Source organism: Saimiri boliviensis, chromosome 20 (genome assembly GCF_048565385.1).
Source record: "Saimiri boliviensis isolate mSaiBol1 chromosome 20, mSaiBol1.pri, whole genome shotgun sequence".
NCBI classification, from domain to species: Eukaryota; Metazoa; Chordata; class Mammalia; order Primates; family Cebidae; genus Saimiri; species Saimiri boliviensis.
In genome coordinates, this window is record NC_133468.1 from 35,367,501 (window position 1) to 35,392,039 (window position 24,539).

General features: G+C 54.8%; 1 protein-coding gene across 5 annotated transcripts in view; it reads left to right on the plus strand.

Moving 5' to 3' along the window:
* The window catches only part of GTF2IRD1 (GTF2I repeat domain containing 1), a 148,512-nt gene that overhangs the window by 91,047 nt on the left and 32,926 nt on the right, over nt 1–24,539 (plus strand). For 3 of the 5 annotated variants that reach the window (XM_039460562.2, XM_039460560.2, XM_074390460.1), the window contains exons 18-22: nt 4,874–4,923; nt 5,143–5,199; nt 7,261–7,344; nt 8,816–8,999; nt 9,577–9,605. In XM_039460562.2, coding sequence (XP_039316496.1) covers nt 4,874–4,923; nt 5,143–5,199; nt 7,261–7,344; nt 8,816–8,999; nt 9,577–9,605 — 404 coding nt within the window. Of the gene's footprint in view, nt 1–4,873; nt 4,924–5,097; nt 5,200–7,260; nt 7,345–8,815; nt 9,000–9,576; nt 24,450–24,539 lie in introns of all 5 variants that reach the window. The other 2 variants (XR_012515309.1, XM_039460561.2) reach the window with 2 other exon arrangements.

A 24,539-nucleotide genomic window follows, 5' to 3' on the forward strand; every position in this document is an offset into this window, starting at 1 on the left:
TAGCCAGGCGTGGTGGTGCATGCCTATAGTCGCAGCTAATTGAGAGGCTGAGGCAGGAGAATCGCTTGCATCCAGGAGGCGGAGGTTGCAGTGAGCCGAGATCGCACCCCTGTACTCTGGCCTAGCCACAGAGTGAGACTCTATCTCAAAAAAATAAAATAAAATAAAATTAGCCAGGCGTGGTAGCATACACCTGTCATCCTAGCTACTCGAGAGGCTGAGGCAGGAGAATCGCTTGAACCTGGGAGGTGGAGGTTGCGGTGAGTCACGATTGCATCACTGCCCTTCAGCCTGGGGGCCGGAGTGAGCCTCTGTCTCAAAAAAATAAAATAAAAAAGGAAGATCGCATCCCAGGCGATTTAAGGATAAACTCGAGATAGACATACAGCCCATGAGACGTGTGAAAACAGGGAAATAAAGACTCCACAAGAGAATATGTGTAATTATAGTACAGTAATTGGCTCTACTATATACGTGTATAGTACTGTACTCGGGGAAGGAGAGCCTCCTTCAACATTTCCAGCCTGGGCAACGTGGTGAAACCCTGTCTCTGGGGAAAGAAAAAAAGTTAGTCAGGCGTGGTGGTGTACACCTTTCATCCCAGCCATTTGGGAGGCCAAGGTGGAGGCCGAGCTGGAGGCCGAGGCTGCAATGAGCCGTGATCGCACCACTGCACTCCAATCTAGGTGACAGAGTGACACCCTGTCTCAAAAAATAAATTAAAAACAAAATACATTCTGGCCGGTCATGGTGACTCACACCTGTAATCCCAGAACTCTGGGAGGCCAAGGCGGGGGATCACGAGGTCAGGAGTTTGAGACTAGCCCGGCCAACACGGTGAAACCCCGTCGCTACTAAAAATACAAAAAATTACCTGGGCGTGGTGGTGTGTGCCTGTAATCCCAGCCACTCAGGAGGCTGAGGCAGGAGAATCACTTGAACCCGGGAGACGGAGGTTGCAGAGAGCTGAGATCGTGCCACTGTGCTCCTGCCTGGGCGACAAGAGCAAAACTCTGTCTCAAAAAAAAAAAAGGTATGGGGGCACAGAAAAAGTCTCGGACACAAGAACGTGCCTGTGTGTTTGAAGGCTCACACTGGGCCGTCGTAGCTGGTGCAGGGTGAGTGAGAGAAGGATGTTGACGTTGAGCCCAAGAGGTAGCGGGGGACAGGCGTGCTGGCCTGCACCTATAAGCCCACCGCTTGGTTAGGCCGAGGCGGGGGGATTGCTGCATGAGCTCAGGAGTTTAAGTCCAGACTAGGCAACATGGTGAGACCGTATCTCTATAACAAAGAACAATAGGCCAGGAGTGGTGCTTCGTGCCTGTAATCCCAGCACTTCGGGAGGTTGAGGCAGGTGGATCACAAGGTCAGGAGTTCAAGACCAGCCTGGCCAACATGGTGAAACCCTATCTCTACTAAAAATACAAAAATTAGCCAGGCATGGTGGCAGGTGCCTGTAATCCCAGCTACTCGGGAGACTGAGGCAGGAGAATCGTTTGAACCCAGGAGATGGAGGTTGCCGAGATCATGCCACTGTTCTCCAGCCTGGGCAACAAGAGCAAAACTCTGTCTCCAAAAAGAAAAGAAAAACCAAAGCAAAAAAATTATAACAAAAAAAAAGAAAAATAAAAAGGCAGCAGGGGCCAGATCACCTGGGGTTTGGGGCCAGCTTAAAGAGTTTGATTTTTATTTTATTTAAAAAAATGTCTTAGCAACAGGGTCTCATTCTGTAGCCCAGGCTGGAGTGGAGTGGCATGGTCACGGCTCACTGCAGCCTGCGACTCCTGGGCTCAAGTAATCCTCCAGTCTCAGCCACCCAGGTAGCCGGGACTACACGTGTGCACCGCCATGCCTGGCTAATTTTTTTATTATTTTGTAGAGATGGCGTCTTACCAGGCGCACTGGCTCATGCCTGGGATCCCAGCACTTAGGGAGACTGAGGTAGGTGGGCCACTTGAGCTCAGGAGTTCGAGATCAGCCTGGGCAACATGGTGAGACCCTACCTCTACAAAAAAGAAAAAGACAAAAATTAGCTGGGCGTGATGGCATGCGCCTGTAGTCCCAAGTACTCGGGAGGCTGGGGTGAGAGGATCGCTGGAGCCTGGGAGGTGGAGGTTGCAGTGAGCCGAGATCGCACCACTGCACTCCAGCCTGGGCGACAGAGTGAGATTCCAGCTCAAAAAAAAGTGAAAAGAAATGAACGTTGGGCTGACGGAACTTGCTGATTATTGGGAATGGGGTCCGAGAGGAGGGTTCCAAATGGCCCTGGGACCTTCCACAGTGGATGGCAGTGGATAATGGGATTCGCAGACCCAGGACGCAGGGGAGGGTTCCCGGGGGACATAGAACACTGGGAGCTGCCTGTATTCAGGAGGAACATCAAACACGGGGGCTGCTTTCTTTTCTTTTCTTTTCTTTTCTTTTTTTTTTTTTATGAGACAGAGTCTCACTCTGTCCCCCTGGCTGGAGTGCAGTGGCAGGATCTCGGCTCACAAGCTTGGCTTACTGCAACTTCCACTTCCCGGGTTCAAGTGATTCTCCTGCCTCAGCCTCCCGAGTAGCCGGGACTACAGGTGTGTGCCACCACGCCTGGCTAATTTGTGCAGTTTTAGTAGAAACGGGGTTTCACCATATTGAACAAGGCTGGTCTCGGAACTCCTGACCTCATGATCCGCCCACCTCGGCCTCCCAAAGTGCGGGGATTACAGGCGTGAGTCACCGTGCTGGCCATGAGCGTTTCTTTTAAGAGACAGGTCTTTCTGTCGCCCAGGCTGAAGTGCAGTGGCACAATCATAACTCACTGCTGCCTTAAACTCCTGGGCCCAGGCAATCCTGCCTCCGCCTCCTGAGTAGCTGGGACTGCAGGGGCACGCTACCACACCTGGCTAAGTTTTACATTTTTTGTAGGGAAGGGGTCTCACTATGTTGTCCAAGCTGGTCTTGAACTCCGGGGCTGAAAGGGATCCTCCTGCCTCAGCCTCCCAAAGTGCTTGGATTACAGGTGTGAGCCGCCACGCCCAGCCTTGAGCATTTTTTAAAGTCATTTGGAAAGGGAGGCAGGTCAGAAGCAGAGGCCAACGGGAGAGACCCTCTGCAGCTTTGAGGCCAGCTTCTCCTGTGGCCCTGGCAGCTGGCTGTGCTATTGAAGGGAAGGTACTGTCGCTCTCTGGCCTGGGACTCAGGAGCTCTGCCTAGCTTCTGCCTCTCTAGGGTTACTGCTGGGAAGTCCCTTCCCCTGTCAGGACCTGAGTTCTCCCATAAAGAGGAAGGGACCAAATGCAGTCTGAAGCCTTTTCTAGCTCCTGAAACTGTGGTTCAAGGCCGGGCTATGCTTCCCCCTCCCAGCCCTGGCCCCGTGAGCCCAGCTCTGTGCCTGGCACTGTACTGAAGCCTAAGAGATGCCTACTGCCGGCCAGGCACGGTGGCTCATGCCTGTAATCCCAGCACTTTGGGAGACTGAGGTGGGCGGATCACTGGAGGTCAGGAGTTCGAGACCAGCCTGGCCAAATGGTGAAACCTCATCTCTACTAAAAATACAAAATCAGCTGGGTGCGGTGGCACGTGCCTGTAATTCCAGCTACTCAGGCTGAGGCAGGAGAATTGCTTGAACCTGGGAGGCGGAGGTCGCGTCACTGCACTCCAGCTTGGGGGACAGAGCAAGACTCCGTCTCAGGGGAAAAAAAGATACCCACCACCAGAGCGGGCGCCAAATCGTCACCTACTGCGGACCCATAGGGTACCCTGAGAGTTTGGCCTTTGGGCTCACTCTCAGGCAGGGACTCCTCGGTGCTGCTGCTTGATTACCCCCGTCACAGAGAGCTCATTACCTCTCCAGGCCCATTACCTCTCTGGAGAGCTCGTTACCTCTCTGTTCCATGGCCCACCCCGCCATCCGTCGACAGCCCCCATCTAGCCAGCCTGATTTTCCCCGTGCCCTCTACTTACCCAGCCTTGCTCTTACAGAACTAGTTGTGCTGAAGGTGGGGTCTTCAGAAGCAGTGCTGTATGATAAAGACGGCTGACTCCTGTCTGGGCAGGGCTTTCTGGAGTCTGTGGAGCTAAAGACATTAGTGCAGTACAAAGCTGAGCTTGGTCACTGGCGCTCCTGGCTGCAGAGTGACACAGCACCTCTCAGGCGTGAGCCATAAATCTCAGACCTTTCCAGAAGCTCGGAGTTGTTCTTGCTATGTAGTGGTACCTGACTGTTTCCACTCTTTTCTTTTCTCCTTCCCTCCTTCCCTCCTTCCCTCCTTCCTTCCTTCCTTTTTTCGACAGAGTCTTATTCTGTCACCCAGGTTGGAGTGCAGTGGCACTATCTCAGCTCATTGCAACCTCCACCTTCTGGGTTAAAATGATTCCCCTGCCTCAGTCTCCCAAGTAGCTGGGTTTACAGGCACCTGCCACTGCGGCCAGCCACTTTTTGTATTTTTAGTAGAGACGGGGTTTCACTGAGTTGATCAGGCTGGTCTCAAACTCCCTGACCTCAAGTGCTTGGCCTCCCACAGTGCTGGGATGACAGGCGTGAGCTTCTGCACCTGACCATGTTTCTACACTTTACACCAGCTCCACGGGAGGCCCCTGAGGCTGCCTGCTCCAGCCCCAGCTAGTGACAGTCCTGCCGTGTCCCGGAGCAGGAGTGAGAGATCAGATGGACCCGTTCAGGACTGGGCAGGTCTCACGCCCGCCTGGATCCTTCACAGCCAGCGTAGCCCCCAGATTTCACACGTGGGGTGGCAGTGACTCCAGGCCTTAACTGTGCAGAGCCAGGACGGTCCGTTGCAGGGATGTGCAGACCGAGGCCCAGAGGGGAGGGCTGGGCAGTCCCGGAGGCGCTTGGCGCGACCTCTGTGATAGCCACGCTTGTGTTTTACAGGCCCGAGCTGCTCACTGATGGAGTCAAAGAGCCCATCGTGGATAGTCAAGGTACCCTGTGTGGGGCCTCGGGCTGCGGCATGGGCGGGCATGGGAGGGTCCCAGGCCCTCTGCCACCAGCCCCTCCTCCTGCTGCCTCTGTCCTGGCCCCATCCTGGCCCTGGGCATTCTCTCCACACACACCCCCAACTGGTTTTCCCCTAACGATGCCATCTTGGGTCCCAGGAACTGCCACCTCACTTGGCTTCTCTCCCCCTGCCCTGCCCCCAGAGAGGGACTCCGGGGACCCTCTCGTGGATGACAGCCTGAAGAGACAGGGCTTTCAAGGTAAGGTTGAGCTCGGGGGAGGGCTGCTGTCCCAGCGCCGTGACCTTGACCTGGTTTGGCTTTGGAGGGCCAGGTTGGAAGTCGGGAGGAGCTGGCCCGACCAGGCCAGCCAGGTTGGCAGCCCAGGCTTGGCTGTACCCTGCTAGGTCTGTGTCAAAGACTCCACGGGAGAGGGGGTGGGCACCCACAGGTGGATGGTGGGGTGGATTGGGGGGTGGGAGGGTACAGGGCCCACTGCCTGCCCCCCGCCTGGAGAGAGAGCTGACACTCCCGCTCCTTATTCACCAATCAGCTGTGCTCTTAGTGCTTTGAAATCAGAATAGGAGCTGGCGGGCCACCTCACGGCTGTAATCCCAGCACTTTGGGAGGTCAAGGCCGGAGGATCGCTTGAGGCCAGAAGTTCCGCCAGGAGTTCAAGACCAGCCTGGGCGACATAGAACCCATCTCTATGTCTATATTTAAAATGTTAAGAAAAGAAATCAGAGGGGGTGCAGTGGCTCACGCCTGTAATCCCAGCACGTGGGGAGGCCGAGGCGGGTGGATCACTTGAGGCCAGGCGTTTAGGACCAGCCTGGACACCATGGCAAAGCCCCATGTCTACCAAAAAACTACAAGAATTAGTTGGGGGAGGTGGTGGGCACCTGTAGTCCCAGCTACTCAGGAGGCTGAGTCAGGGGAATCACTTGAACCCAGGAGGCGGAGGTTGCGGTGAGCTGAGATTGTGCCACTGCACTCCAGCCTGGGTGACAGAGCGAGACCCTTTCTCAAAAAAAAAAAAAAAGGAAAAAGAGAGAGAGAGAGAAGGAAGGAAGGAGAGGAGTGGCAGCAGGGAGACGCTTGAGGAGGATGGAGCAGCAGGAAGGCGCCAGGGTCTGAGGGAGGCAGGCAGTGCCCTGCGGAGCCCCGTGTAGGGGCTGCTCTGAGAAGCCGCGGTGTGGCTGCCAGCGAGTAGCAGAGGTGACTCTGTGGCCGCCATGGCCCTGAAGAGAAAGGGGTTGACGGGACCAGTGGTGGGAAGGGTCACGGGGTGGGGGAGCCCAGAGAGAGGGGACCCAAGTCCCAGAGGGCAGCTGCTCTCTGCCTCTGGTCTCTCCTACTCTGTCTGGAACATTCCATGACGAGGGGAGTTGACTCTCTCCTCACCAGAGCTCCTCGGACGCAGCCCCCTTAGCAGACTGAGACCCTCACTATAAGCCTGGCCCGAGTGCGCAGAGTCACTCCCTCCTCCCCTCCTCATGGTGGTCTGGGATCCCCCCCGTACATGCTGGCACTTGCCTTTTATTTTTTGAGACGGAGTTTCGCTCTTGTCGCCCAGGCTGGAGTGCAGTGGCGTGATCTCGGCTCACTACACCCGCCACCTGCCAGGTTCAAGCTATTCTCTTGCCTCAGCCTCCCTAGTAGCTGGGATTACAGGTTCGCACCACCACACCCAGCTAATTTTTGTAGTATTAATAGAGACGAGGTTTCACCACATTGGCCAGGCTGGTCTCCAACTCCCGAGCTCAGGTGATCCACCTGCCTCGGCCTCCCAAAGTGCTGGGATTACAGGCGTGAGCCGCCGTGCCCGGCCACACTTGGGGGTCTTTAATCAACACCCTCTGGGTGAGGGAGTGCCTATTGGGAGCTGCCAGGCCCATCCTCTGTATCTTCGGGGACTGCCCGTCCCCCACCATCTGCTGGGTCAGCTGGGATGTGCCCCCTCCCTTGTGTCCAGCCCCCCAGGGACTTCACGAAGCCCCCGTTCCCTGCCTACCAGCCCGGGACACAGGAGTCTGCTCTTCAAGGCATCCCTCATCTCCAGGGCTTATTTATTGGTTTGGTGGTTTTCAAATGTCAGCAATTAACTTAATTTCCAGCTCATCGCTGTTGTGGCAACAGTGTGTGTCCTGGAAAAAACACATCTCCATCAAGACGGTGCTGAAGGACCTGAGAGGCCCACTCCTAAGATCCGCTAATTGCCGGAGAAGGAGTTCCCCATAATTAGAAAATCGTATTCCTTAAAAGTCACCAAGTGCCTTTTCCCTGAACAGCCCAAACCCGTAATCATTTTGTGCTTTGCAGAAAATTACGACGCGAGGCTGTCCCGGATAGACATCGCCAACACGCTGAGGGAGCAGGTCCAGGACCTTTTCAACAAGAAATACGGTAAGCAGCGGGGAACCCCCGGGGGAGGAGCACGCAGCTGCTCTGGGCAGAGAAGTGGGAGGCTTCCCAGTTCCAGCAAAGGCATTTCTGGGGAAACTATTCAGCCCTTTACACGGATTTCTTGAGCATGTACTACGTGCCAGGCACGGGATATTGCAATGAATAAAACAGACATAGTCCCTGTGCTCATGAGCTTTGCAGACCAATGAGGCGAGACAGACTTTCAACAACTACACACAGGATTTAATAGACAGGGGCCCGGCTCGGTGGCTCACAATCCCAGCACTTTTGGAGGCTGAGGCAGGTGGATCACTTGAGCTCAGGAGTTGGAGGCCAGCCTGGGCAACATGGTGAAACCCCATCTCTACCAAAAAGACAAAAAATAAGTTAGCCAGGTGTGGTGGCAGATGCCTGTGGTCCCAGCTACTCAGGAGGCTGAGGCAGAAGAAACGCTTGAGCCTGGGAAGTGGAGGCTGCAGTGAGCCAAGATCGCACCATTGCACTCCAGCCTGGGCAACAAGAGTGAAACTCTGTCGCCCCCCCCCCGACCCCCCCAAAAAAAAAGCTGGGTGTGGTGACTCGTGCCTATAATCTCAGCACTTTGGGAGGCTGGGGTGGGCGGATCGTGAGGTCAGGAGTTCAAGACCAGCCTGGCCAACACGGTGAAACCCCGTCTCTACTAAAAATACAAAAAATTAGCTGGGCGTGGTACGGCGCACCCATAATCCCAGCGACTCAGGAGGCTGAGGCAGGAGAATTGCTTGAACCCAGGAGGAGGTTGCAGGGAGCCGAGATCTCGCCACTGCACTCCAGCCTGGGCGACAGAGCAAGACTCAAAAAACTCAAAAAAAAAAAAAAAAAAAAAAAAAGAGGAGCATAGGAGACATGGGAGCATGTTGGTGTGGCTTTTTCTTTCTTTTCTTTTCTTTTCTTTTTTTTTTTTTTTTTTTTTTTGAGGCAGGGACTCGCTGTGTCACCCATGCTGGAGTGCAGTGGTGTGATCATGGTTCACTACAGCCTCAAGCTCCTGGGTTCAAGTAGTCCTCCTGCCTCAGCCTCCCAAGTGGCCGGAACTACAGGCATGCACCACCATGCCCAGCTATTGTGTAGAAATTTTTAGGTCTTGCTGTGTTTCCCAGGTTGATCTCGAACTCTTAGACTCAAGTGATCGTCCTGCGTTGGCCTCCCAACATGCTGGGATTCCAGGCCCAGGAGCTTGAGGCTGTAGTGAACCATGATGACACCTCCCAAATGATCACACCCCTGCAGCACATGCTGGCCTATTTTTTGTTTTCTGATCGGATGGCTCAGATTGTACTGCCTGTACGTTTCCACGGTGCTGCATGAGCACTTTCTCGTGCTGTTCACTGTCCTGCGGGGGCGTCTCTCCATCACACCCCGACAATCCCACGTACACACGCCCCGTGCCGCCTCTCACTCCTGATGGGCCAGACCTCCCTCTCGCCCACAGGGGAAGCGTTGGGCATCAAGTACCCAGTCCAGGTGCCCTACAAGCGGATCAAGAGTAACCCCGGCTCCGTGATCATTGAGGGGCTGCCCCCAGGAATCCCGTTCCGAAAGCCCTGCACCTTTGGCTCCCAGAACCTGGAGAGGATTCTTGCGGTGGCCGACAAGATCAAGTTCACAGTCACCAGGTGCTCAGGGGGAAGGGTGAGGGTGAAGAGGAGGCAGGACCGGCCCAGTTGGGGCCTTGTACCTGCGAGTCTTAGCCTTTCCCTAGGACCCGCCCTCCCCACTGGACAAGGCGGCTCTCCCGGCGCCATCCTGGGTCCTGGGGTGGTCGGAGAGGGACTGCAGGCCAGCCCAGGTGCAGGGAGCCGTGCAGAAGTGGGACTGCTCAGTCCACCATGGCAAGGGCAGCCTTCGAGGGCATCTTCACCCTAATGAGCAACACCCGCTCACTGCACCCCCGGGAAAGGCCTTCAGTCCCCATCAGAGGGATTCGCCCAGGGTCCCAGGGCCAGCCAGGGCAGGGCCCGCACAAGGCCCAGGTCTGTGATTTGCAGAGTCACACTGCCCAGACCAGCGCCCCTGCCACGTTGTCTCAGTGTCCCGTGCGCACAGAGCCCCAGGGCAGCTTGTTAAAATGCGGATTCTGCCGCCGGAGGTCTGGGGTGCTCCCTGGGGAGACCGAGGCCACTGCATGCCAGGGGTGTCTTCCTCATCCCCCAGGCCCCGCCCCTGACACCCCTGCCTCTGTTTCTCTTCTAGGCCTTTCCAAGGACTCATCCCAAAGCCCGGTAAGAGGCACTGGCTGTGGAGGGAGCACTGGGACTAGGGCCTGGCCACGGCGCTGGGACACAGGTTCTAGAATCTGGGAACAGAAGCCACACCCTGCCTGTCTTTTTTTTTTTTTTTCTTTGAGACGGAGTCTCACTCTGTCACCCAGGCTGGAGCAGTGCAGCGGCTCAATCTCAGCTCACTGCAACCCCCACCTCCCAGGTTCAAGCTGTTCTCTGCCTCAGCCTCCCAAGCAGCTGGGATTACAGGCACCCGCCACCACACCCGACTAATCTTTGTATTTTTAGTACAGACAGGGTTTCACCATCTTGGCCAGCCTGGTCTTGAACTCCTGACCTTGTGAGCCACCACACCCGGCTTTTTTTTTTTTTTGGAGGCAGAGTCCTCTGTCACCCAGGCTGGAGTGCAGTGGCATGATCACAGCCCAGGAAACCTCCACCTCCCAGGTTCAGATGATTCTCCTGCCTTACCCTCCCCAGTAGCTGGGATTATAGGCATCTGCCACCATGCCTGGCTATTTTTTGTAGTTTTAGTAGAGACAGGGTTTCACCATGTTGGCCAGGGTGGTCTTGAACTCCTGACCTCAAGTGATCCTCCTGCCTGGCCTCCCAAAGTGCTGGGATTACAGGTATGAGCCACTGCGCTTGGCCTCCTGACCCTTTTTAAGACTCCCATCCCACCTCCGTCTCCACCATGGTCTGCATCCTGACCTCCCAAACCCAGATTTGCAGGGGCTGTCCCTGTGGGGTGACATGCCATGTGGTGAGCAATAAAGGCTCGCCAGAGCCTCCAGGGCGGGCCAGGTGTGGTGGCAAACACCTGTAATCCCAGCACTTTGGGAGGCCGAGGCAGGAGGATCACTTGAGGCCAGGAGTTCAAGACCAGCCTGACCAACATGCTGAAACCCCATCTCTACTAAAAATACAAAAATTAGCTGGGTGTGGTGGTGGGTGCCTGTAGTCCCTGCTACTCAGGAGGCTGAGGCAGTAGAATCGCTTGAACCCAGGAGGCGGAAGTTGCAGTGAGCTGAGATCACGCCACTGCACTCCAGACTGGGTGACAGAGCAAGACTCCATCTCAAAAAAAAAAAAAGAACTCAGGGTACAGTGATATGGCAGCTGCCAGCAGGCCATGGGGACCCTGAAAAGGGGGATCGGGAGGGTGAAGGGGTTGGGGAGGGTTTCCTGGAGTAAGGAAGGCCCTATTTGGGCCTTAGGGGAAGATGGGACTTTGAGAGGCAAAGAGGAGAGTGGGTTGTGTTTGTGGGGTTGAATGGCAGGGGTTTGGGGGTCCCTGGATGCCAGAGGTGTGCTTCTGGAGCTCTGAGAGGTACAGAATGGTCAGATGATGCTGGAAAGGTGGAGACAGTGGAAGTTGCAGCAGGAAAACGCGGTGAGTGTGGCTCCAGTGGACACCCAGCTGAGAGGTCACTGGGCTTCTGGCCCCGCACTGGGCACTTTATGCGGGTGCCTTTCACATGGATTCGGGAGGTCCTGCTGGGGCCTGGTGGTTCTAGGAACAAGGGTCACAGCAGAGTGCAGACGGAGGTGTCTCATTTAGTCCTGGTACCTAGGAGGTAGGCGCTAGAGGCTGCCTTACAGAGGGGGAAACTGAGGCTCAGTGTGAGTGACGTATTTAGAAACTGACGCTCAGTGTGGGTGACGTATGAATACTCTGTGTCCCAGGGGTAGCAGGTGGCCCTGGCCCCAGCCCTCAGGGATGGACCTGCCAGCCCCCTTCCAGGCATGGGCACCTAAGCCAGGTATCCGCCTGGAGAACCAGCTCACACTTACGCATGCCGCTAGTCATACTGGGCTGGGAACCTGACCAGGCTCCCGGGAGTCTCCAAGGGGTCACAGAGCTCATCGAGTGCTCCTCCTGCGCCACAGAGGGCTTGTCTCAAACCCTCCCTCGCACAGTCCCCGAAGCCTGGCGTGGGCCAGCACCGGCCGTTCCAAGATGAATCAGAGCGGAAGCTCAGGTCTGCTGGGGGAGGCAGAGGCGTTAGCAGGCCCCTTCATCTGGAGGCAGGTGTCCCAGCGCGTGTGGAGGGTGGCAGATCGTCTGCAGAGAGGCGGGTGGCTGGGGACAGTGGGGAATCAGGGTCCCGGGCAGCATGTGGGTCGTGGGAAAGCGCCGTCTTGTTCAAGTCCCTGTACCCGCCTGACTAGCCATGGGCATCTGAGCCCTCACTTCCTTACCGCTAAGATGGACAAGCACACGTTCCTCACCAGGTGATCTGAGTAAGGAAAAAGATGGGCCATGCTAGGTGAGCTGGGAGGACTGTTTTCCCCCAATTGCCCTTTCTGTCTTTTTTTTTTTTTTTTTTTTTTTTGAGACAGAGTTTCATTCTTGTTGCCCAGGCTGGAGTGCAATGGCGCCATCTCAGCTCACTGCAACCTCTGCCTCACAGGTTCAAGTGATTCTCCTGCCTCAACCTCCCAAGTAGCTGGGATTACAGGTGTGTGCCACAGCATCCGGCTAATTTTTGTATTTTTTTTTTTTTTTTTTTTTTTTTGAGACGGAGTTTCGCTCTTGTTACCCAGGCTGGAGTGCAATGGCGCGATCTCGGCTCACCGCAACCTCCGCCTCCTGGGTTCAGGCAATTCTCCTGCCTCAGCCTCCTGAGTAGCTGGGATTACAGGCACGCGCCACCATGCCCAGCTAATTTTTTGGATTTTTAGTAGAGACGGGGTTTCACCATGTTGACCAGGATGGTCTCGATCTCTCGACCTCATGATCCACCCGCCTCGGCCTCCCAAAGTGCTGGGATTACAGGCTTGAGCCACCGCGCCCGGCTAATTTTTGTATTTTTAATAGCGATGAGGTTTCACCATGTTGGCCAGGCTGGTCTCGAACTCCTGGCCACCCTCGAGTGATCCACCCCGCTTGACCTCTCAAAGTGCTGAGATTACAGGCATGAGCCACCGCGCCTGGCTGCCTTCCTTTCTTTTTTGTCGTCTTCTGCAAACACAGAATGGACCTTAGTCTGCAAATTCAGAAGTGCGAGACATGTATTTTTATTTTTCTAAAACTGAACTGGATTCCTGCCAAAAGCCCCCAACGCACAGCGGCAGAAACTTTATCTGAGTCCATTTCGGATCGTTTCCCTTGGGCTTGCACCTTCTCTGGGGCAGCCCCGGTAGCCACTTCCACACCACAGGGAGACTGAGGATGAGAAGACCCATGCTGGAAGAAGGCCTGACAGTGGGATCTCGTGCCGGGATGGGAGAGCGGAAACCCGGTGGTGGCGGATGACCGTAGCGCCAGGAGGGGATTCCCAGAGAGGGTGAGGCCTCAGGAAGATTCCAGGACAAACTGTTACGTATGGCTCTAAACCAGGAACAGTCATTCACCTCTGTAATCCCAGCACTTTGGGAGGCCAAGGTAGGAGGATCGCTTGAGGCCAAGAGTTAAAGGCCAGCCTGGGCAACATAACAAAACCCCATCTCTGCAAAAAAAATTAAAAATGAGCCAGGAGTGGTGGTGCACACCTGTAGTCTCAGCTACTCGGGAGGCCAAAGCAGGAGGATGGCAGGATGGCTAGAGCCCAGGAGGCAGAGGTCGCGGCGAGCTGAGACTGTGCAGCTACTGCAGCCTGGGTGACAGCGTGACATCTGAAAAAAAAAAAAAAAAAAAAAAAGGCTCTGAGATTTTTTCAGGTTACTTATTGAAGGTTCCCTTGGAAGCATACACCGTGACACCCAACTAATTTTTGTATTTTTCGTAGAGATGGGGTTTCACCATGGTGACCAGGCTGGTCTCAAGCGTCTGACCTCAGGTGAGCCACCCGCCTTGGTCTCCCAAAGTGCTGGGATTACAGGCCTGACCCACTGCGCCGGGTTGAGATTATGCTTTTTTGAAGATGGATCAGTCATTAAGTTGTGAGAACCGCTCTGCACCCTGGAGCTGTGGCCCCCTGCAGTGTGCGGTGAGAGGACAGCCACTCCTGGGCTGGTTTTGTTTTGGATCAAAAGAGTTGACACGGTGGCTCACTCCTGCAATCCCAGCACTTTGGGAGGCTGAGGCAGGTGGATTGCCTGAAGTTGGGAGTTCGAGACCAGCCTTACCAACATGGAGAAACCCTGTCTCTACTAAAAATACAAAATTAGCCGGGTGTGGTGGTGCACGCCTGTAATCCCAACTACTTGGGAGGCTGAGGCAGGAGAATCGCTTGAACCCGGGAGGCGGAGGTTGCAGTGAGGCAAGATTGTGCCACTGCACTCCAGCCTGGGTAACAAGAGCGAAACTCCATCTCAAAAAGAGAGAGAGAGAAAGAGAGAGAGAGAGAGAGAAGCCCAGAATGTGTTTGATGTTTTCCCAACTGGGGACATCACATCTGTGCTCAGTGCCTCAGTTTCCCCACTAATATCTAGAGGCCCTGCCTGCTCTAACATGCTGAGTGGCAGGCAGCCATACTTGGACTTGGACCAAGCTACAGACGGCAGTGGGTGAATTTCAGGTCTCAGGTCAAGGGAGCTGTGGGCCGGGGATTTCTGGGGGCCAGGGGTGCTGGAAGGCACCAGGCTTAACTGGAGAGGACCTGGTGGGGGGTCTAGGGTTTCAAGGGATGGGGGGCCGGGTCCCCAAACTTGTACCAGAAGAAACTCCAGCCCTGCCTGCAAGGGGCTGAAGTAACCCACGCTCGACCCTGGAGGTGGGGCACCATGGGTAGCTCTGTACTGCCCAGCCAGGCCACGCCCCTGCCTGCAGCAGCACTGAGTTAAATTAGGGAGACTCAGCTGGGCATGGTGGATCACTTGAGATCAGGAGTTCGAGACCAGCCTGGGCAACATGGTAAAACCCTATCGCTACTAAAAATACAAAAATTAGCCAGGTGTGGTGGCACATGTCTGTAATCCCAGATGCTCCAGAGACTGAGGCAGGAAAATCACTTGAACCTGGGAGGCAGAGGTTGCAGTGAGCCAAGATCGTGCCACTGCACTCCAGCCTCGGTGACAGAGCACAACTCTGTCTGAAAAAAAAAAAAAAAAAAGAGAGAAAAGGAAACCCAGGACAGCAAAATGGGGCTGTTCAAGATACGCTGGGAAGAAGTAGTGGGGACTAAGGCAGGAGAGACCCTCTATCCAGGTGGCTGCTGTAATATTCCGTCCACAGAGCGTTCTAGTAGGTCATAAAAACCTAAAGGGGGCCAGGCATGATGACTTACGCCTGTAATCTCAGCGCTTTGGTTGGCCGATGCAGGAGGATCACTTGAAGCCAGGAGTTGGAGGTCAGCCTGGGCACGTAGCAAGACCCCATCTCTACAAAAAATATATGTGTTTTTAAATTATCTGGGCATGGGGGTGGGTGGTGGTGCATGCCTGTAGTCCCAGCTACTTGGGAGGCTGAGGCAGGAGGGTCACTTGAGCTCAGGAGTTTGAGGCTGCAGTGAGCTATGATCACATCACCTCACTTCAGCCTGGGCGACAGAGTGAGACCCTGTCTCTAAAACACACACACACACACACACACACACACACACACACACAACCTAAAGAGAAATGCAAATATATGCCCATGGTAGAAGTTTGGAAAATACAGAAATCTAACAACCCAGATGGCTGTTCATTTTTATGATACATTTCTTCCAGATTTCCCCCCAAGCTTATTAATTTTACATCTTGATGTTCCTTCTATAAATTTACACACTTAACCTTAAAACATAAACATGTTCCCATGTCTTTAAAAAGCTCTGTTCCCTCGTCAGGCTGTATCATGGTTATGTAACTACGCTGTCCCCCAGTCATGGACATTTGAGCAGCCCTTCACACCACAGACACCTAATACTCACATCACACTTTTTTTTCGAGATAGAGTCTCGCTCTGTCACCCTGGCTGGAGTGCAGTGGCTCAATCTCAGTTCGCTGCAACCTCTGCCTCCCAGGTTCAAGTGATTCTTCTGCCTCAGCCTCCTAAGTAGCAGGGATTACAGGCACCTGCCACCATGCCTGGCTAATTTTTCTATTTTTAGTAGTGATGGGGTTTCACCATGTTGGCCAGGCTGGTATCGAACTCCTGACCTCAGGTGATCCACCCGCCTCGGCCTCCTAAAGTGCTGGGATGACAGGCACGAGCCACCGCACCCGACCACGTAACAGTTATGATTTGCCGATTACAAAGTCCACTCCCCAAGTAGCCAGCCTTATTGGAGGGGACTGAGGCTCAGAGTGGTTAAGCAGCTTTCTCAAGGTCACACAGCATAGTATGGTAGAGATTCCAACCGAAGTCTTTATCATTTTATTATACTTTGGAACCCAGGGCAGGCTCTACCACTCACTAGCCTAGGGCTTGGTGTCAGTCTCTGAAGCGGGTTGTGGCCACGCCCTCTTTCCCCACCACCCCTCTCCCTCTGGTCTCATCCACACTGGGTGGCTCTTTGCTGTCCCCTCCTGGCTACCCGCTGCTATTACACTGGTCCTGCCTGTGTAAACCTTTTAGGCTTATCGGTAATTCTTTGGGTTCATTTATTTGTACAACAAAAATGTAAGGAGGGCCAGGGGCAGTGGCTCACGCCTGTCATCCCAGCACTTTGGGAGGCCAAGGTGAGTGGATCACCTGAGGTCAGGAGTTCGAGGCCAGCCTGGTCAACATGGTGAAACCTCATCTCTACTAAAAATACAAAAATTAGCTGGGCGTGGTAGCAGGCGCCTGTAATCCCAGCTACTTGGGAGGCTGAGACAGGAGAATTGCTTGAACCCAGGAGGCAGAGGTTGCAGTGAGCCGAGATTACACCATTGCACTCCAGCCTGGTGACAGAGTGAGACTGTCTCAAAAAAAAAAAAAAAGAAAGAAAGAAAATATTAGCTGGGCATGGTGGCAGACACCTGTAATCCCAGCTACTCGGAAGGCTGAGGCAGGAGAATTGCTTGAACTCTAGAGGCAAAGGTTGCAGTGAGCCAAGATCGTGCCGCTGCACTCCAGCCTGGGCAACAGAGCAAGACTCCATCTCAAAAAAAGGTGGCCGGGTGCGGTGGCTCACGCCTGTAATCCCAGCACTTTGGGAGGCCAAGGTGGGTGGGTCACCTGAGGTCGGGAGTTGGAAACTATCCTGACCAACATGGAGAAATCCCGTCTCTACTGAAAAATACAAAATTAGCCAGGCGTGATGGTGCATGCCTGTGATCCCAGCTACTAGGGAGGATGAAGCAGGAAAATCACTTGAACTCGGGAGTCGGAGGTTACAGTGAGCTGAGATTGCACCGCTGCACTCCAGCCTGGGTGACAGAGCAAGACTCTCTGTCTCAAAAAAAAAAAGAGAAAGAGGTGGGAAGCCCTCAGGTGAAGCCCAGGGAGAAAGTGTTACTGGAGGAGGTGATATTACACCGGCCTTTGTGGGAGGTCAGTCCAAAGGCGTGAGACCAGACCAAGGGGCTCAGCAGCAGGTTGCAGTGGATGGATCAGGGCTATGCTGGGGACCAGAGTGAAATAGTGGGCTCAGAAGAGAATGAGAGAGACAGGTGATTGAATCCGCCGAGGACAGATGGCCCTTCAGCGGTCAGGAGAGAGTGAGTAAGAGTAGAGAGTGGAATGGAATCAGAGGGCTTTATTTTTTAGGGTAGGGGTGGTGGGGGATGGTGTCTTGCTCTGTTGCCCAGGCTGGAGTGCAGTGGCATGATCTCGGCTCACTGCAACTTCTGCCTCCTGGGTTCAAGCAATTCTCCTGCCTCAGCCTCCCGAGTAGCTGGGACTACAGGCGTGCGCCACGACGCCCTGCTAATTTTTTGTATTTTTAGTAGGGACGGGGTTTCACCATGTTGGGCAGGCTGGTCTCAAACACCTGACCTCAGGTGATCCATCCACCTCATCCTCCCGAAGTGCTGGCATTACAGGCGTGAGCCACCGCGCCCGGCCTGCTGCGTTTTCCACACAGCCTCTTGGACACGTGGCCTGTTGCGGTGGATGCTGTTGTCCTTCCATTTTGCAACTGAGCAAACTGAGCCTGAAAGAGACACGAAATCAGGTAGTTAGCATGAGGTCTGTGCTGTTCTTCAGCCCCAGCCTGGGGCGGCCAGGCAGGATCGTGCAGTGGGGGGAGGGAAAACAGCCCCCCAGAATGCTGGCAGAATTGTAAGGGGCCTGGACTGCAGAGCTAGTGACTTGAGCTTTATTTTGTGGTGCTGGCGGTTATTCCCGTCGGTCGTGGTAATGATACCATCAGATTTGCATTGTCTTCAGGTTACCATGGTAACCGTGCCTCCACCCACCACGGGTAGATTAGAGAGGGCAGAGCGAGGGCAGAGCAGCCAGGGAGTGTCGAGAAGGTCTGAACCCAGGCAGTGGGCAGCTGGGCCCCAAGATGGATGCGGTTAGGATCTAGAGGCGCCGGCAGGGTGTGAAAAGGGCGGAAGGTTCTGGAAGGGCGATGGTGGTGCTCGTCCCCATGGCTGGGTCTGTGGGCTTGTGAGACACATTCCGGGCCCACATGCAGTCGTGTGAAACCTGAGTGGGACTTGGTGCGGGCCAGGTGGCAGGCGGGCTGGGGGCCCCTCGGAAGCGCAAAGCTGGCACAGAGAGACCTTCCCCGGGCGTCCGAGGAGAGGGTGGCCGTGCAGGAGCAGGGTGGACGAGCTGGGGGATCCATGCAGGCAGCAGTTTTCAAATCTCAGGAGCAAGGGCAGGGCCGGGCGTGGTGGCTCAGCCTGTCATCTCAGGACTTTGGGAGACTGCGGCAGGTGGATCACCTGAGGCGGGAAGTTCAAAACCAGCCTGGCCAACATGGTGAGACCCCGTCTCCACAAAAAGAGAATACAAAAATTAGCCAGGCGTGGTGGCAGACACCTGTAATCCCAGCTGCCAGAAGCTTGAGGCAGGAGAATCGCTTGAACCTGGGATGCAGAGGTTGCAGTGAGCTGAGACCATGCCACTGCACTCCAGCCTGGGTGACAGAGCAAGACTCTCTAAAAAAAAATAAGAAAAGGCCACACGCGGTGGCTCACACCTGTCATCCCAGCACTTTGGGAGGCCGAGGCAAGAGGATTACGTGAACCAGGAGACCAGCCTGGGCAACACAGCGAGACCCTGTCTCTACAAAAAATGAAAACAGTGAGCCAGTGTGGTGGTGCACATCTGTAGTCTCAGGTGCTCAGGAAGCTGAGGAAGGAGGATTGCTTGAGCCCGGGAAGTCGAGGCTGCAGTGAACTGTGGTCATAACCACTGCGCTTGGGCCTGCGAGACAGAATGAGACCTTGTCTTTCAAAAAAATTCTAGAATCGTTCTTGAATAGCAGTGGTTAAACTTTTTTTAAAGCTTTGGAAGGTAGCGAACTCCCCGTCATTGGAGGCATGTAAGCAGAGGTTGAGCTGCCACTCACCAGAGAGGCCGCTTCCCACAGGGTTTGCTGCAGGAGAGGAGAAAGGGACAGGAGAGCCCTGCCCGTTTTGGAGGGGCTGTGGGGAGACTAAAGCCAAGGAGCGGCCCCTCGGCCCACCATGCGCTCCCCACAGCTCCTCCCTGCGTGTGGTCCCCGCTGCCCTGCCCCAGCTCCCTTTTGGGCAAACGGGAGGGCTCTCCCCGGCCCAGGCCAGCCTCCTCTTTTTTCTTTTCTGAGACAGACTTTCACCCTTATTGCTCACCCTTATTGCTGGAGTGCAGTGGCGTGATCTCGGCTCACTGCAACCTCCACCTTTCAGGTTCAAGCGATTCTCCTGCCTCAGCCTCCCAAGTAGCTGGGATTATAGGCATGTACCACCATGCCCAGCTAATTTTGTATTTTTAGTAGAGACGGAGTTTCTCCACTTTGGTCAGGCTGGTCTCGAACTCCTGACCTGCCTCGGCCTCCCAAAGTGCTGGGATTACAGGCGTGGGCCACCGCGCCCAGCAGGACTGCTCCTTTTAATTCTCCTCTGACCCTGGGGGTACAGGTGTCCCTGCCAGCTTGAGGGGACTCTGGGAAGGCAGCACCCCATCTCTCCTTCCCCAGAGCAGGGACTCCAGACCCCAGAGATGATGCAGGGCTGCCAGCTTCCTGTGTGACTCCAGCAAGTCAGACTTGCCTACCCGGGCCTCAGTTTCCCTACTTGTAAAATGGGATGCATGACCAGCTGAGGAGGAGGGATGGGCTGTCATGAGAGGGAGGTGGTGAGGCAGAGAGGCCGGCCAGGCTGGAGCGTGGAGGGCCTGGGAGGCCTGGCTGTGCAGGATGGACTGGACCCTTCAGGCCTGGCCCTGGCAAGCTCTTCTGCTGACGTCCCCGTGGCCAAGGAGCCGCCTGTACAGTCCCACTGGCCGGGGCCAAGCTCTTGGCGGGCTCCAGCTTTATCTAGGACGTCCCCACGTCGTCTCCTCTGTAAACTTTCCTTTTGCGTCTCCGTTTAAGGAAATATGTCAAATTGTATGCTGCTAGCTGGGCGCAGTGGCTTACGCCTGTAATCCCAGCACTTTGGGAGGCCAAAGCCGGAGGGTCGCTTGCATCCAGGAGTTCAAAAGCAGCCTGGGAAACATAACGAGATCCTCCCTCTACAAAAAACAAGAAGTTTGCCAGGCATGTTGGCATGTGCCTTTAGTCCCAGCTGCTCGGGAGGCTGAGGTGGGAGGCTCACTTGAGCCTGGGAGTTGGAGGCTGCAGTGGACTATGATTTTGCCACTGCACTCCAGCCTGGGACACAGAGTGAGACCCTGTCTCCAAAAAAAAAAAGTGCATGTCGCTGAGGAAGATCACTCCACTTACACCCAGCTCTCACCCCAGCATTGTTTGAGGGGCACTTTGAGAAGCTCAGTGGTGGGCGAAAGGCCTGCCAGCAGAGGGCTGTGACCCCATTTTCAGGGGGTACAGGTGGAGAAAGGCCAGAAGCCTCAAATGCAATGGCTCTGCTTATCATTGTCCTCTTTGATCTCCTGCTCAGCCTGTCTCTTCCGTGGGGTCTCCTATCACCCATGGATGCTGTGGTAGGAATGGCTTCCTGGAGAGGATGGCCTGAGCTAGGCCTGGATGCCCTCTACAGAGGGCACTGGGGGGACGTGGGGAGGGACTGAACAGTGGCAGGCACAGGAACAGGTCTCTTTTTGCCTTCTCAGGTACCAGTACCGTCACTTCTGAGCTGTGTGATCTTGGATAAGTTAACCTACTATCTCTGATCTTGGATAAGTTAACTTGCTACCTGTGATCCTGGATAAGTTAACTTACTATGTCTGGTCTGGATAAGTCAACTTTCTGTCTCTGATCTTAGATGAGTTAACTGTCTTTGGGCCTCCATTTCTTTCTTTTTCTTTCTTTCTTTCTTTTCTCTCTCTCTCTTTCTCTCTCTTTCTTTGCTTTTTCTTTTTCGTTTGTTTTTGTTGTTGTTGTTGTTTTTATTTTTTTTGAGACGGAGTTTTCACTCTTGTTACCCAGGCTGCAGTGCAATGGCGCGATCTCGGCTCACCACAACCTCCGCCTCCTGGGTTCAGGCAATTCTCCTGCCTCAGCCTCCTGAGTAGCTGGGATTACAGGCACGCGCCACCATGCCCAGCTAATTTTTTGTATTTTTAGTAGAGACGGGGTTTCCCCATGTTGACTGGGATGGTCTCGATCTCTCGACCTCGTGATCCACCCGCCTGGGCCTCCCAAAGTGCTGGGATTACAGGCTTGAGCCACCGCGCCCAGCCCTCTTTTTTGAGACAGAGTCTCACACTGTCACGCAGGCTGGAGTGCAGTGGCCTGATCTTGGCTCACTGCACCCTCCACCTCCCAGGTTCAAGTGATTCTCCTGCCTCAGCCTCCCAAGTAGCTGGGATCACAGGCACCTGCCACCATGCTCAGCTAATTTTTTGTATTTTTAGTAGAAACGGGGTTTCACCATGTTGGTCAGGCTGGTCTCGAACTCCTGACCTCATGATTTGCCCGCCTCGGCCTCCCAAAGTGCTGGGATTACAGGCGTGAGCCACTGCGCCCGGCCTGGGCCTCCATTTCTTTAAGGTGGTACGGAACGAGGACACCCTCCGTGATCCTCCCTTCTGGTTCCCAAGACCTCAGAGTCATTTCCTTGTCCCCAGTCACACAGAGACACACACCCTCTGGCCCCTGCCTCCCTCCCTGAGCCTTCCCCACCCGCTCTCCACCCTTCCAACTCTGCCTTGAGCTCTTGAGAGCTCAAAATAAAGCCGTCCTTTCTGGAGTTTCTAAAGATATCACAATTCCAGCGCCAGCCACATGTTCCTCCACTGAATTATCTCTGCTTGTCTTTGTTAATTAGGCCTCGGTAATGATCTCCCTTCTGCCTTCCCGGGAGAGCTGGCATCTGTGGGGCGGGGCTTGGAGGCCTTTGTGGGCAGACTAGACGCCCTGCTGCCGGGCCCAGAGTTGGCCCGACGCCTCCTTTCTTCTGAAGTGGCAGAGTGGGCCATGAAATGATGGGCTGTCGGCGAGGCCCCACCCTTTTCTGGCTGGTGGGGACTCAGCTGGGGTCACTGCCACCCCATCCTGCCCCCCACCTTCCACATGTGGGGGAAGGGAACCCCAAAGTTCTCAGTCTTTCTTAGGGGCTTCCAGGCCAGGCACAGTGGCTTACACTTGTAATCCCAGCATTATGGGAGGTTGAGGGAGTTTGAGACCAGCCTGGGCAACATGGCAAAATCCCATTTTACAAAAAATTAGCTGGGCATGATGGCACACCCTGTAGTCCCAGCTACTCAGAGGCTAAGGCAAGAGGCTCGCTTGAGCCCGGGAGGTCAAGGCTGTAGTGAGCCGTGATCGCGCCACCGCACTCCAGCCTGGGCGACAAAGTGACACCTTCTCTCAAAAAATAATTAAAATAAAATTTAAAAGGGAGCAGGATGCCTTCAGAGTCTCTTGCAGCGTCCCAGGAAGCCTCCCAGAAACCCTTTTCCCAGCGGAGACCACCAAAGCCGACAAGAGCATCCAGCACCTGTATTTGAGCTGGAATGAGACCAGCACCCAGGGGTCGCCAGGCACCTTTTCTGAACAGAAGCTGATGAGTGTGTCTGAGCCGCAGAAGCAGAGCAGGGGCGGGGCAGTAACCGGGGCTTAGCACGTGTGGTTTACTGGGTGTACCGGCTCCTTCCAGCCTTGTGGGGTGGGGTGTGGTGGCAAAGGAGGAGGGAGGTGGAGGTCAGGGGACACGCAGGCCTGGCCCTCTGTGAACCATCCCGTCATGGAGAGAGCTCAGCACTACCCACAGGGGACTTCGTGGGGCCCCATCGGAGGCCCTGGGGGTACAGGTGCAGTCACTCATCCGTGAACGGGCACAGGTGTCCGGCTCAGGCTTTTATTATTCTTTCACTATTCTTTTTGTTTCTTTATTTTTGTTTTGTTTTGTTTTTAAGAGTTTCACTCTTGTTGCCCAGACTGGAGCACAACGGTGCAATCTCAGCTCACTGCAACCTCCGCCTCCCGCGATCCAACGATTCTCCTGCCTCAGCCTCTCGAGTAGCTGGAATTACAGGCATGCACCACCATAACCGGCTAATTCTTTTTGTATTTTTAGTAGAGATGGAGTTTCACCACGTTGATCAGGCTGGTCTCGAACTCCTGACCTCAGGTGATCCACTTGCCTCAGCCTCCCAAAGTGTAGGGATTACAGACGTGAGCCACCACACCCGGCCTCATTATTCTTATTTAATATTTTTGTGGAGACAGCGTTTTGCTTTGTTGCCCAGGCTGGTCTAGAACTCCTGGCTTCAAGGGTTCTCCCTACCTTGGCATCCCAAAGTGCTGGAATTACAGGCGTGAGCCGCTTCACCTGGCCTAGATACTGGACTTCTTTTCTTTTTCTTTTTTCTTTTTTTTTTTTTTTTTTTGAGACAGAGTTTTGCTCTGTCACCAGGCGCCAGGCTGGAGTGCAATGGCGCAATCTCCGCCTCCCGGGTTCAAGCAATTCTCCTGCCTCAGTGTCCCGAGTAGCTGGGACTACAGGTGCCCGCCACCACGCCCAGCTATTTTTTGCGTTTTTTAGTAAAGACGGGGTTTCACCATATTGCCAGGATGGTCTCGATCTCTTGACGTCATGATACGCCTGCCTCGGCCTCCCAAAGTGCTGGGATTACAGGCGTGAGCCACCGCGCCCGGCCTTTTTTTGTTTGTTTGTTTGAGACAGGGTCTGTCTGTGTCACCCAGGCTGGAGTACAGTGGCACAATCATGCTCACTGCCTCCTCAACCTCCCTACGCTCAGGCGATCCTCCCGCCTCAGCCTCCCAAGTAGCTGGGACTAGAGGCACGTGCCACCATGCCAGGCTAATTTTTGTATTTTTTTGTAGAGACGGGTTTTCACCATGTTTCCCAGGTTGGTCTGGAACTCCTGGGCTCATGTAATCCGCACACCTCGGCCTCCCGAAGTGCTGTGATTACAGGCGTGATCCGTCAGGCCCGGCCTATGCTGGACTTTAAGTCAACACTGATTTTAAAAAAATAACAAACTCAGCCTCATGGAGCTTGCATGGGGTGGCGGCAGGGGCACGGGGGATAAACGGAAAGTCTGCAAAACGTGAAGCGTGGTGGATGCAATTGCCGAGGAGAAACGGGGCAGCGGATGGAGCAATTGTGTTTATTTCGGGGGGATTGCAACATCGTTTAGGCGGTAGCCAGAGGGAGACTTTAGAGGAAAGGCCTGAAGGGCCGCAGGGAACAGCAGCTGCGTTGGCCCTGAGGGCACCTGCCGGGGTGCTGGGGGAAGATCCGGAGGCGTCGCGATGGAGATGGGCAGGGAGGATGCTGTCCAGCCGGATAAGGACTTTGGACTTTTGCTCAGAGTGAGCTGGGAGTTGGTGGCGTCGTTGCTAGCAGAGGGGAACAGGATCCAGCTGGTTTTAACAGGAGCCCTTGGTTGCTGGCTTGGGGACAGACGAGGGAGGGGAGACGTAGGGAGGTTGTAATCATCCAGGCGACGCCCGTGGTGGCCTCGACGTGGTGAGTCACCGACTCCTAGGTGTGTGTTGCGGCCGAAGCCAGCAGGATGTGCTGATGAAAGCTGTGAGAATGGGAGGAGCTGACTCTGGC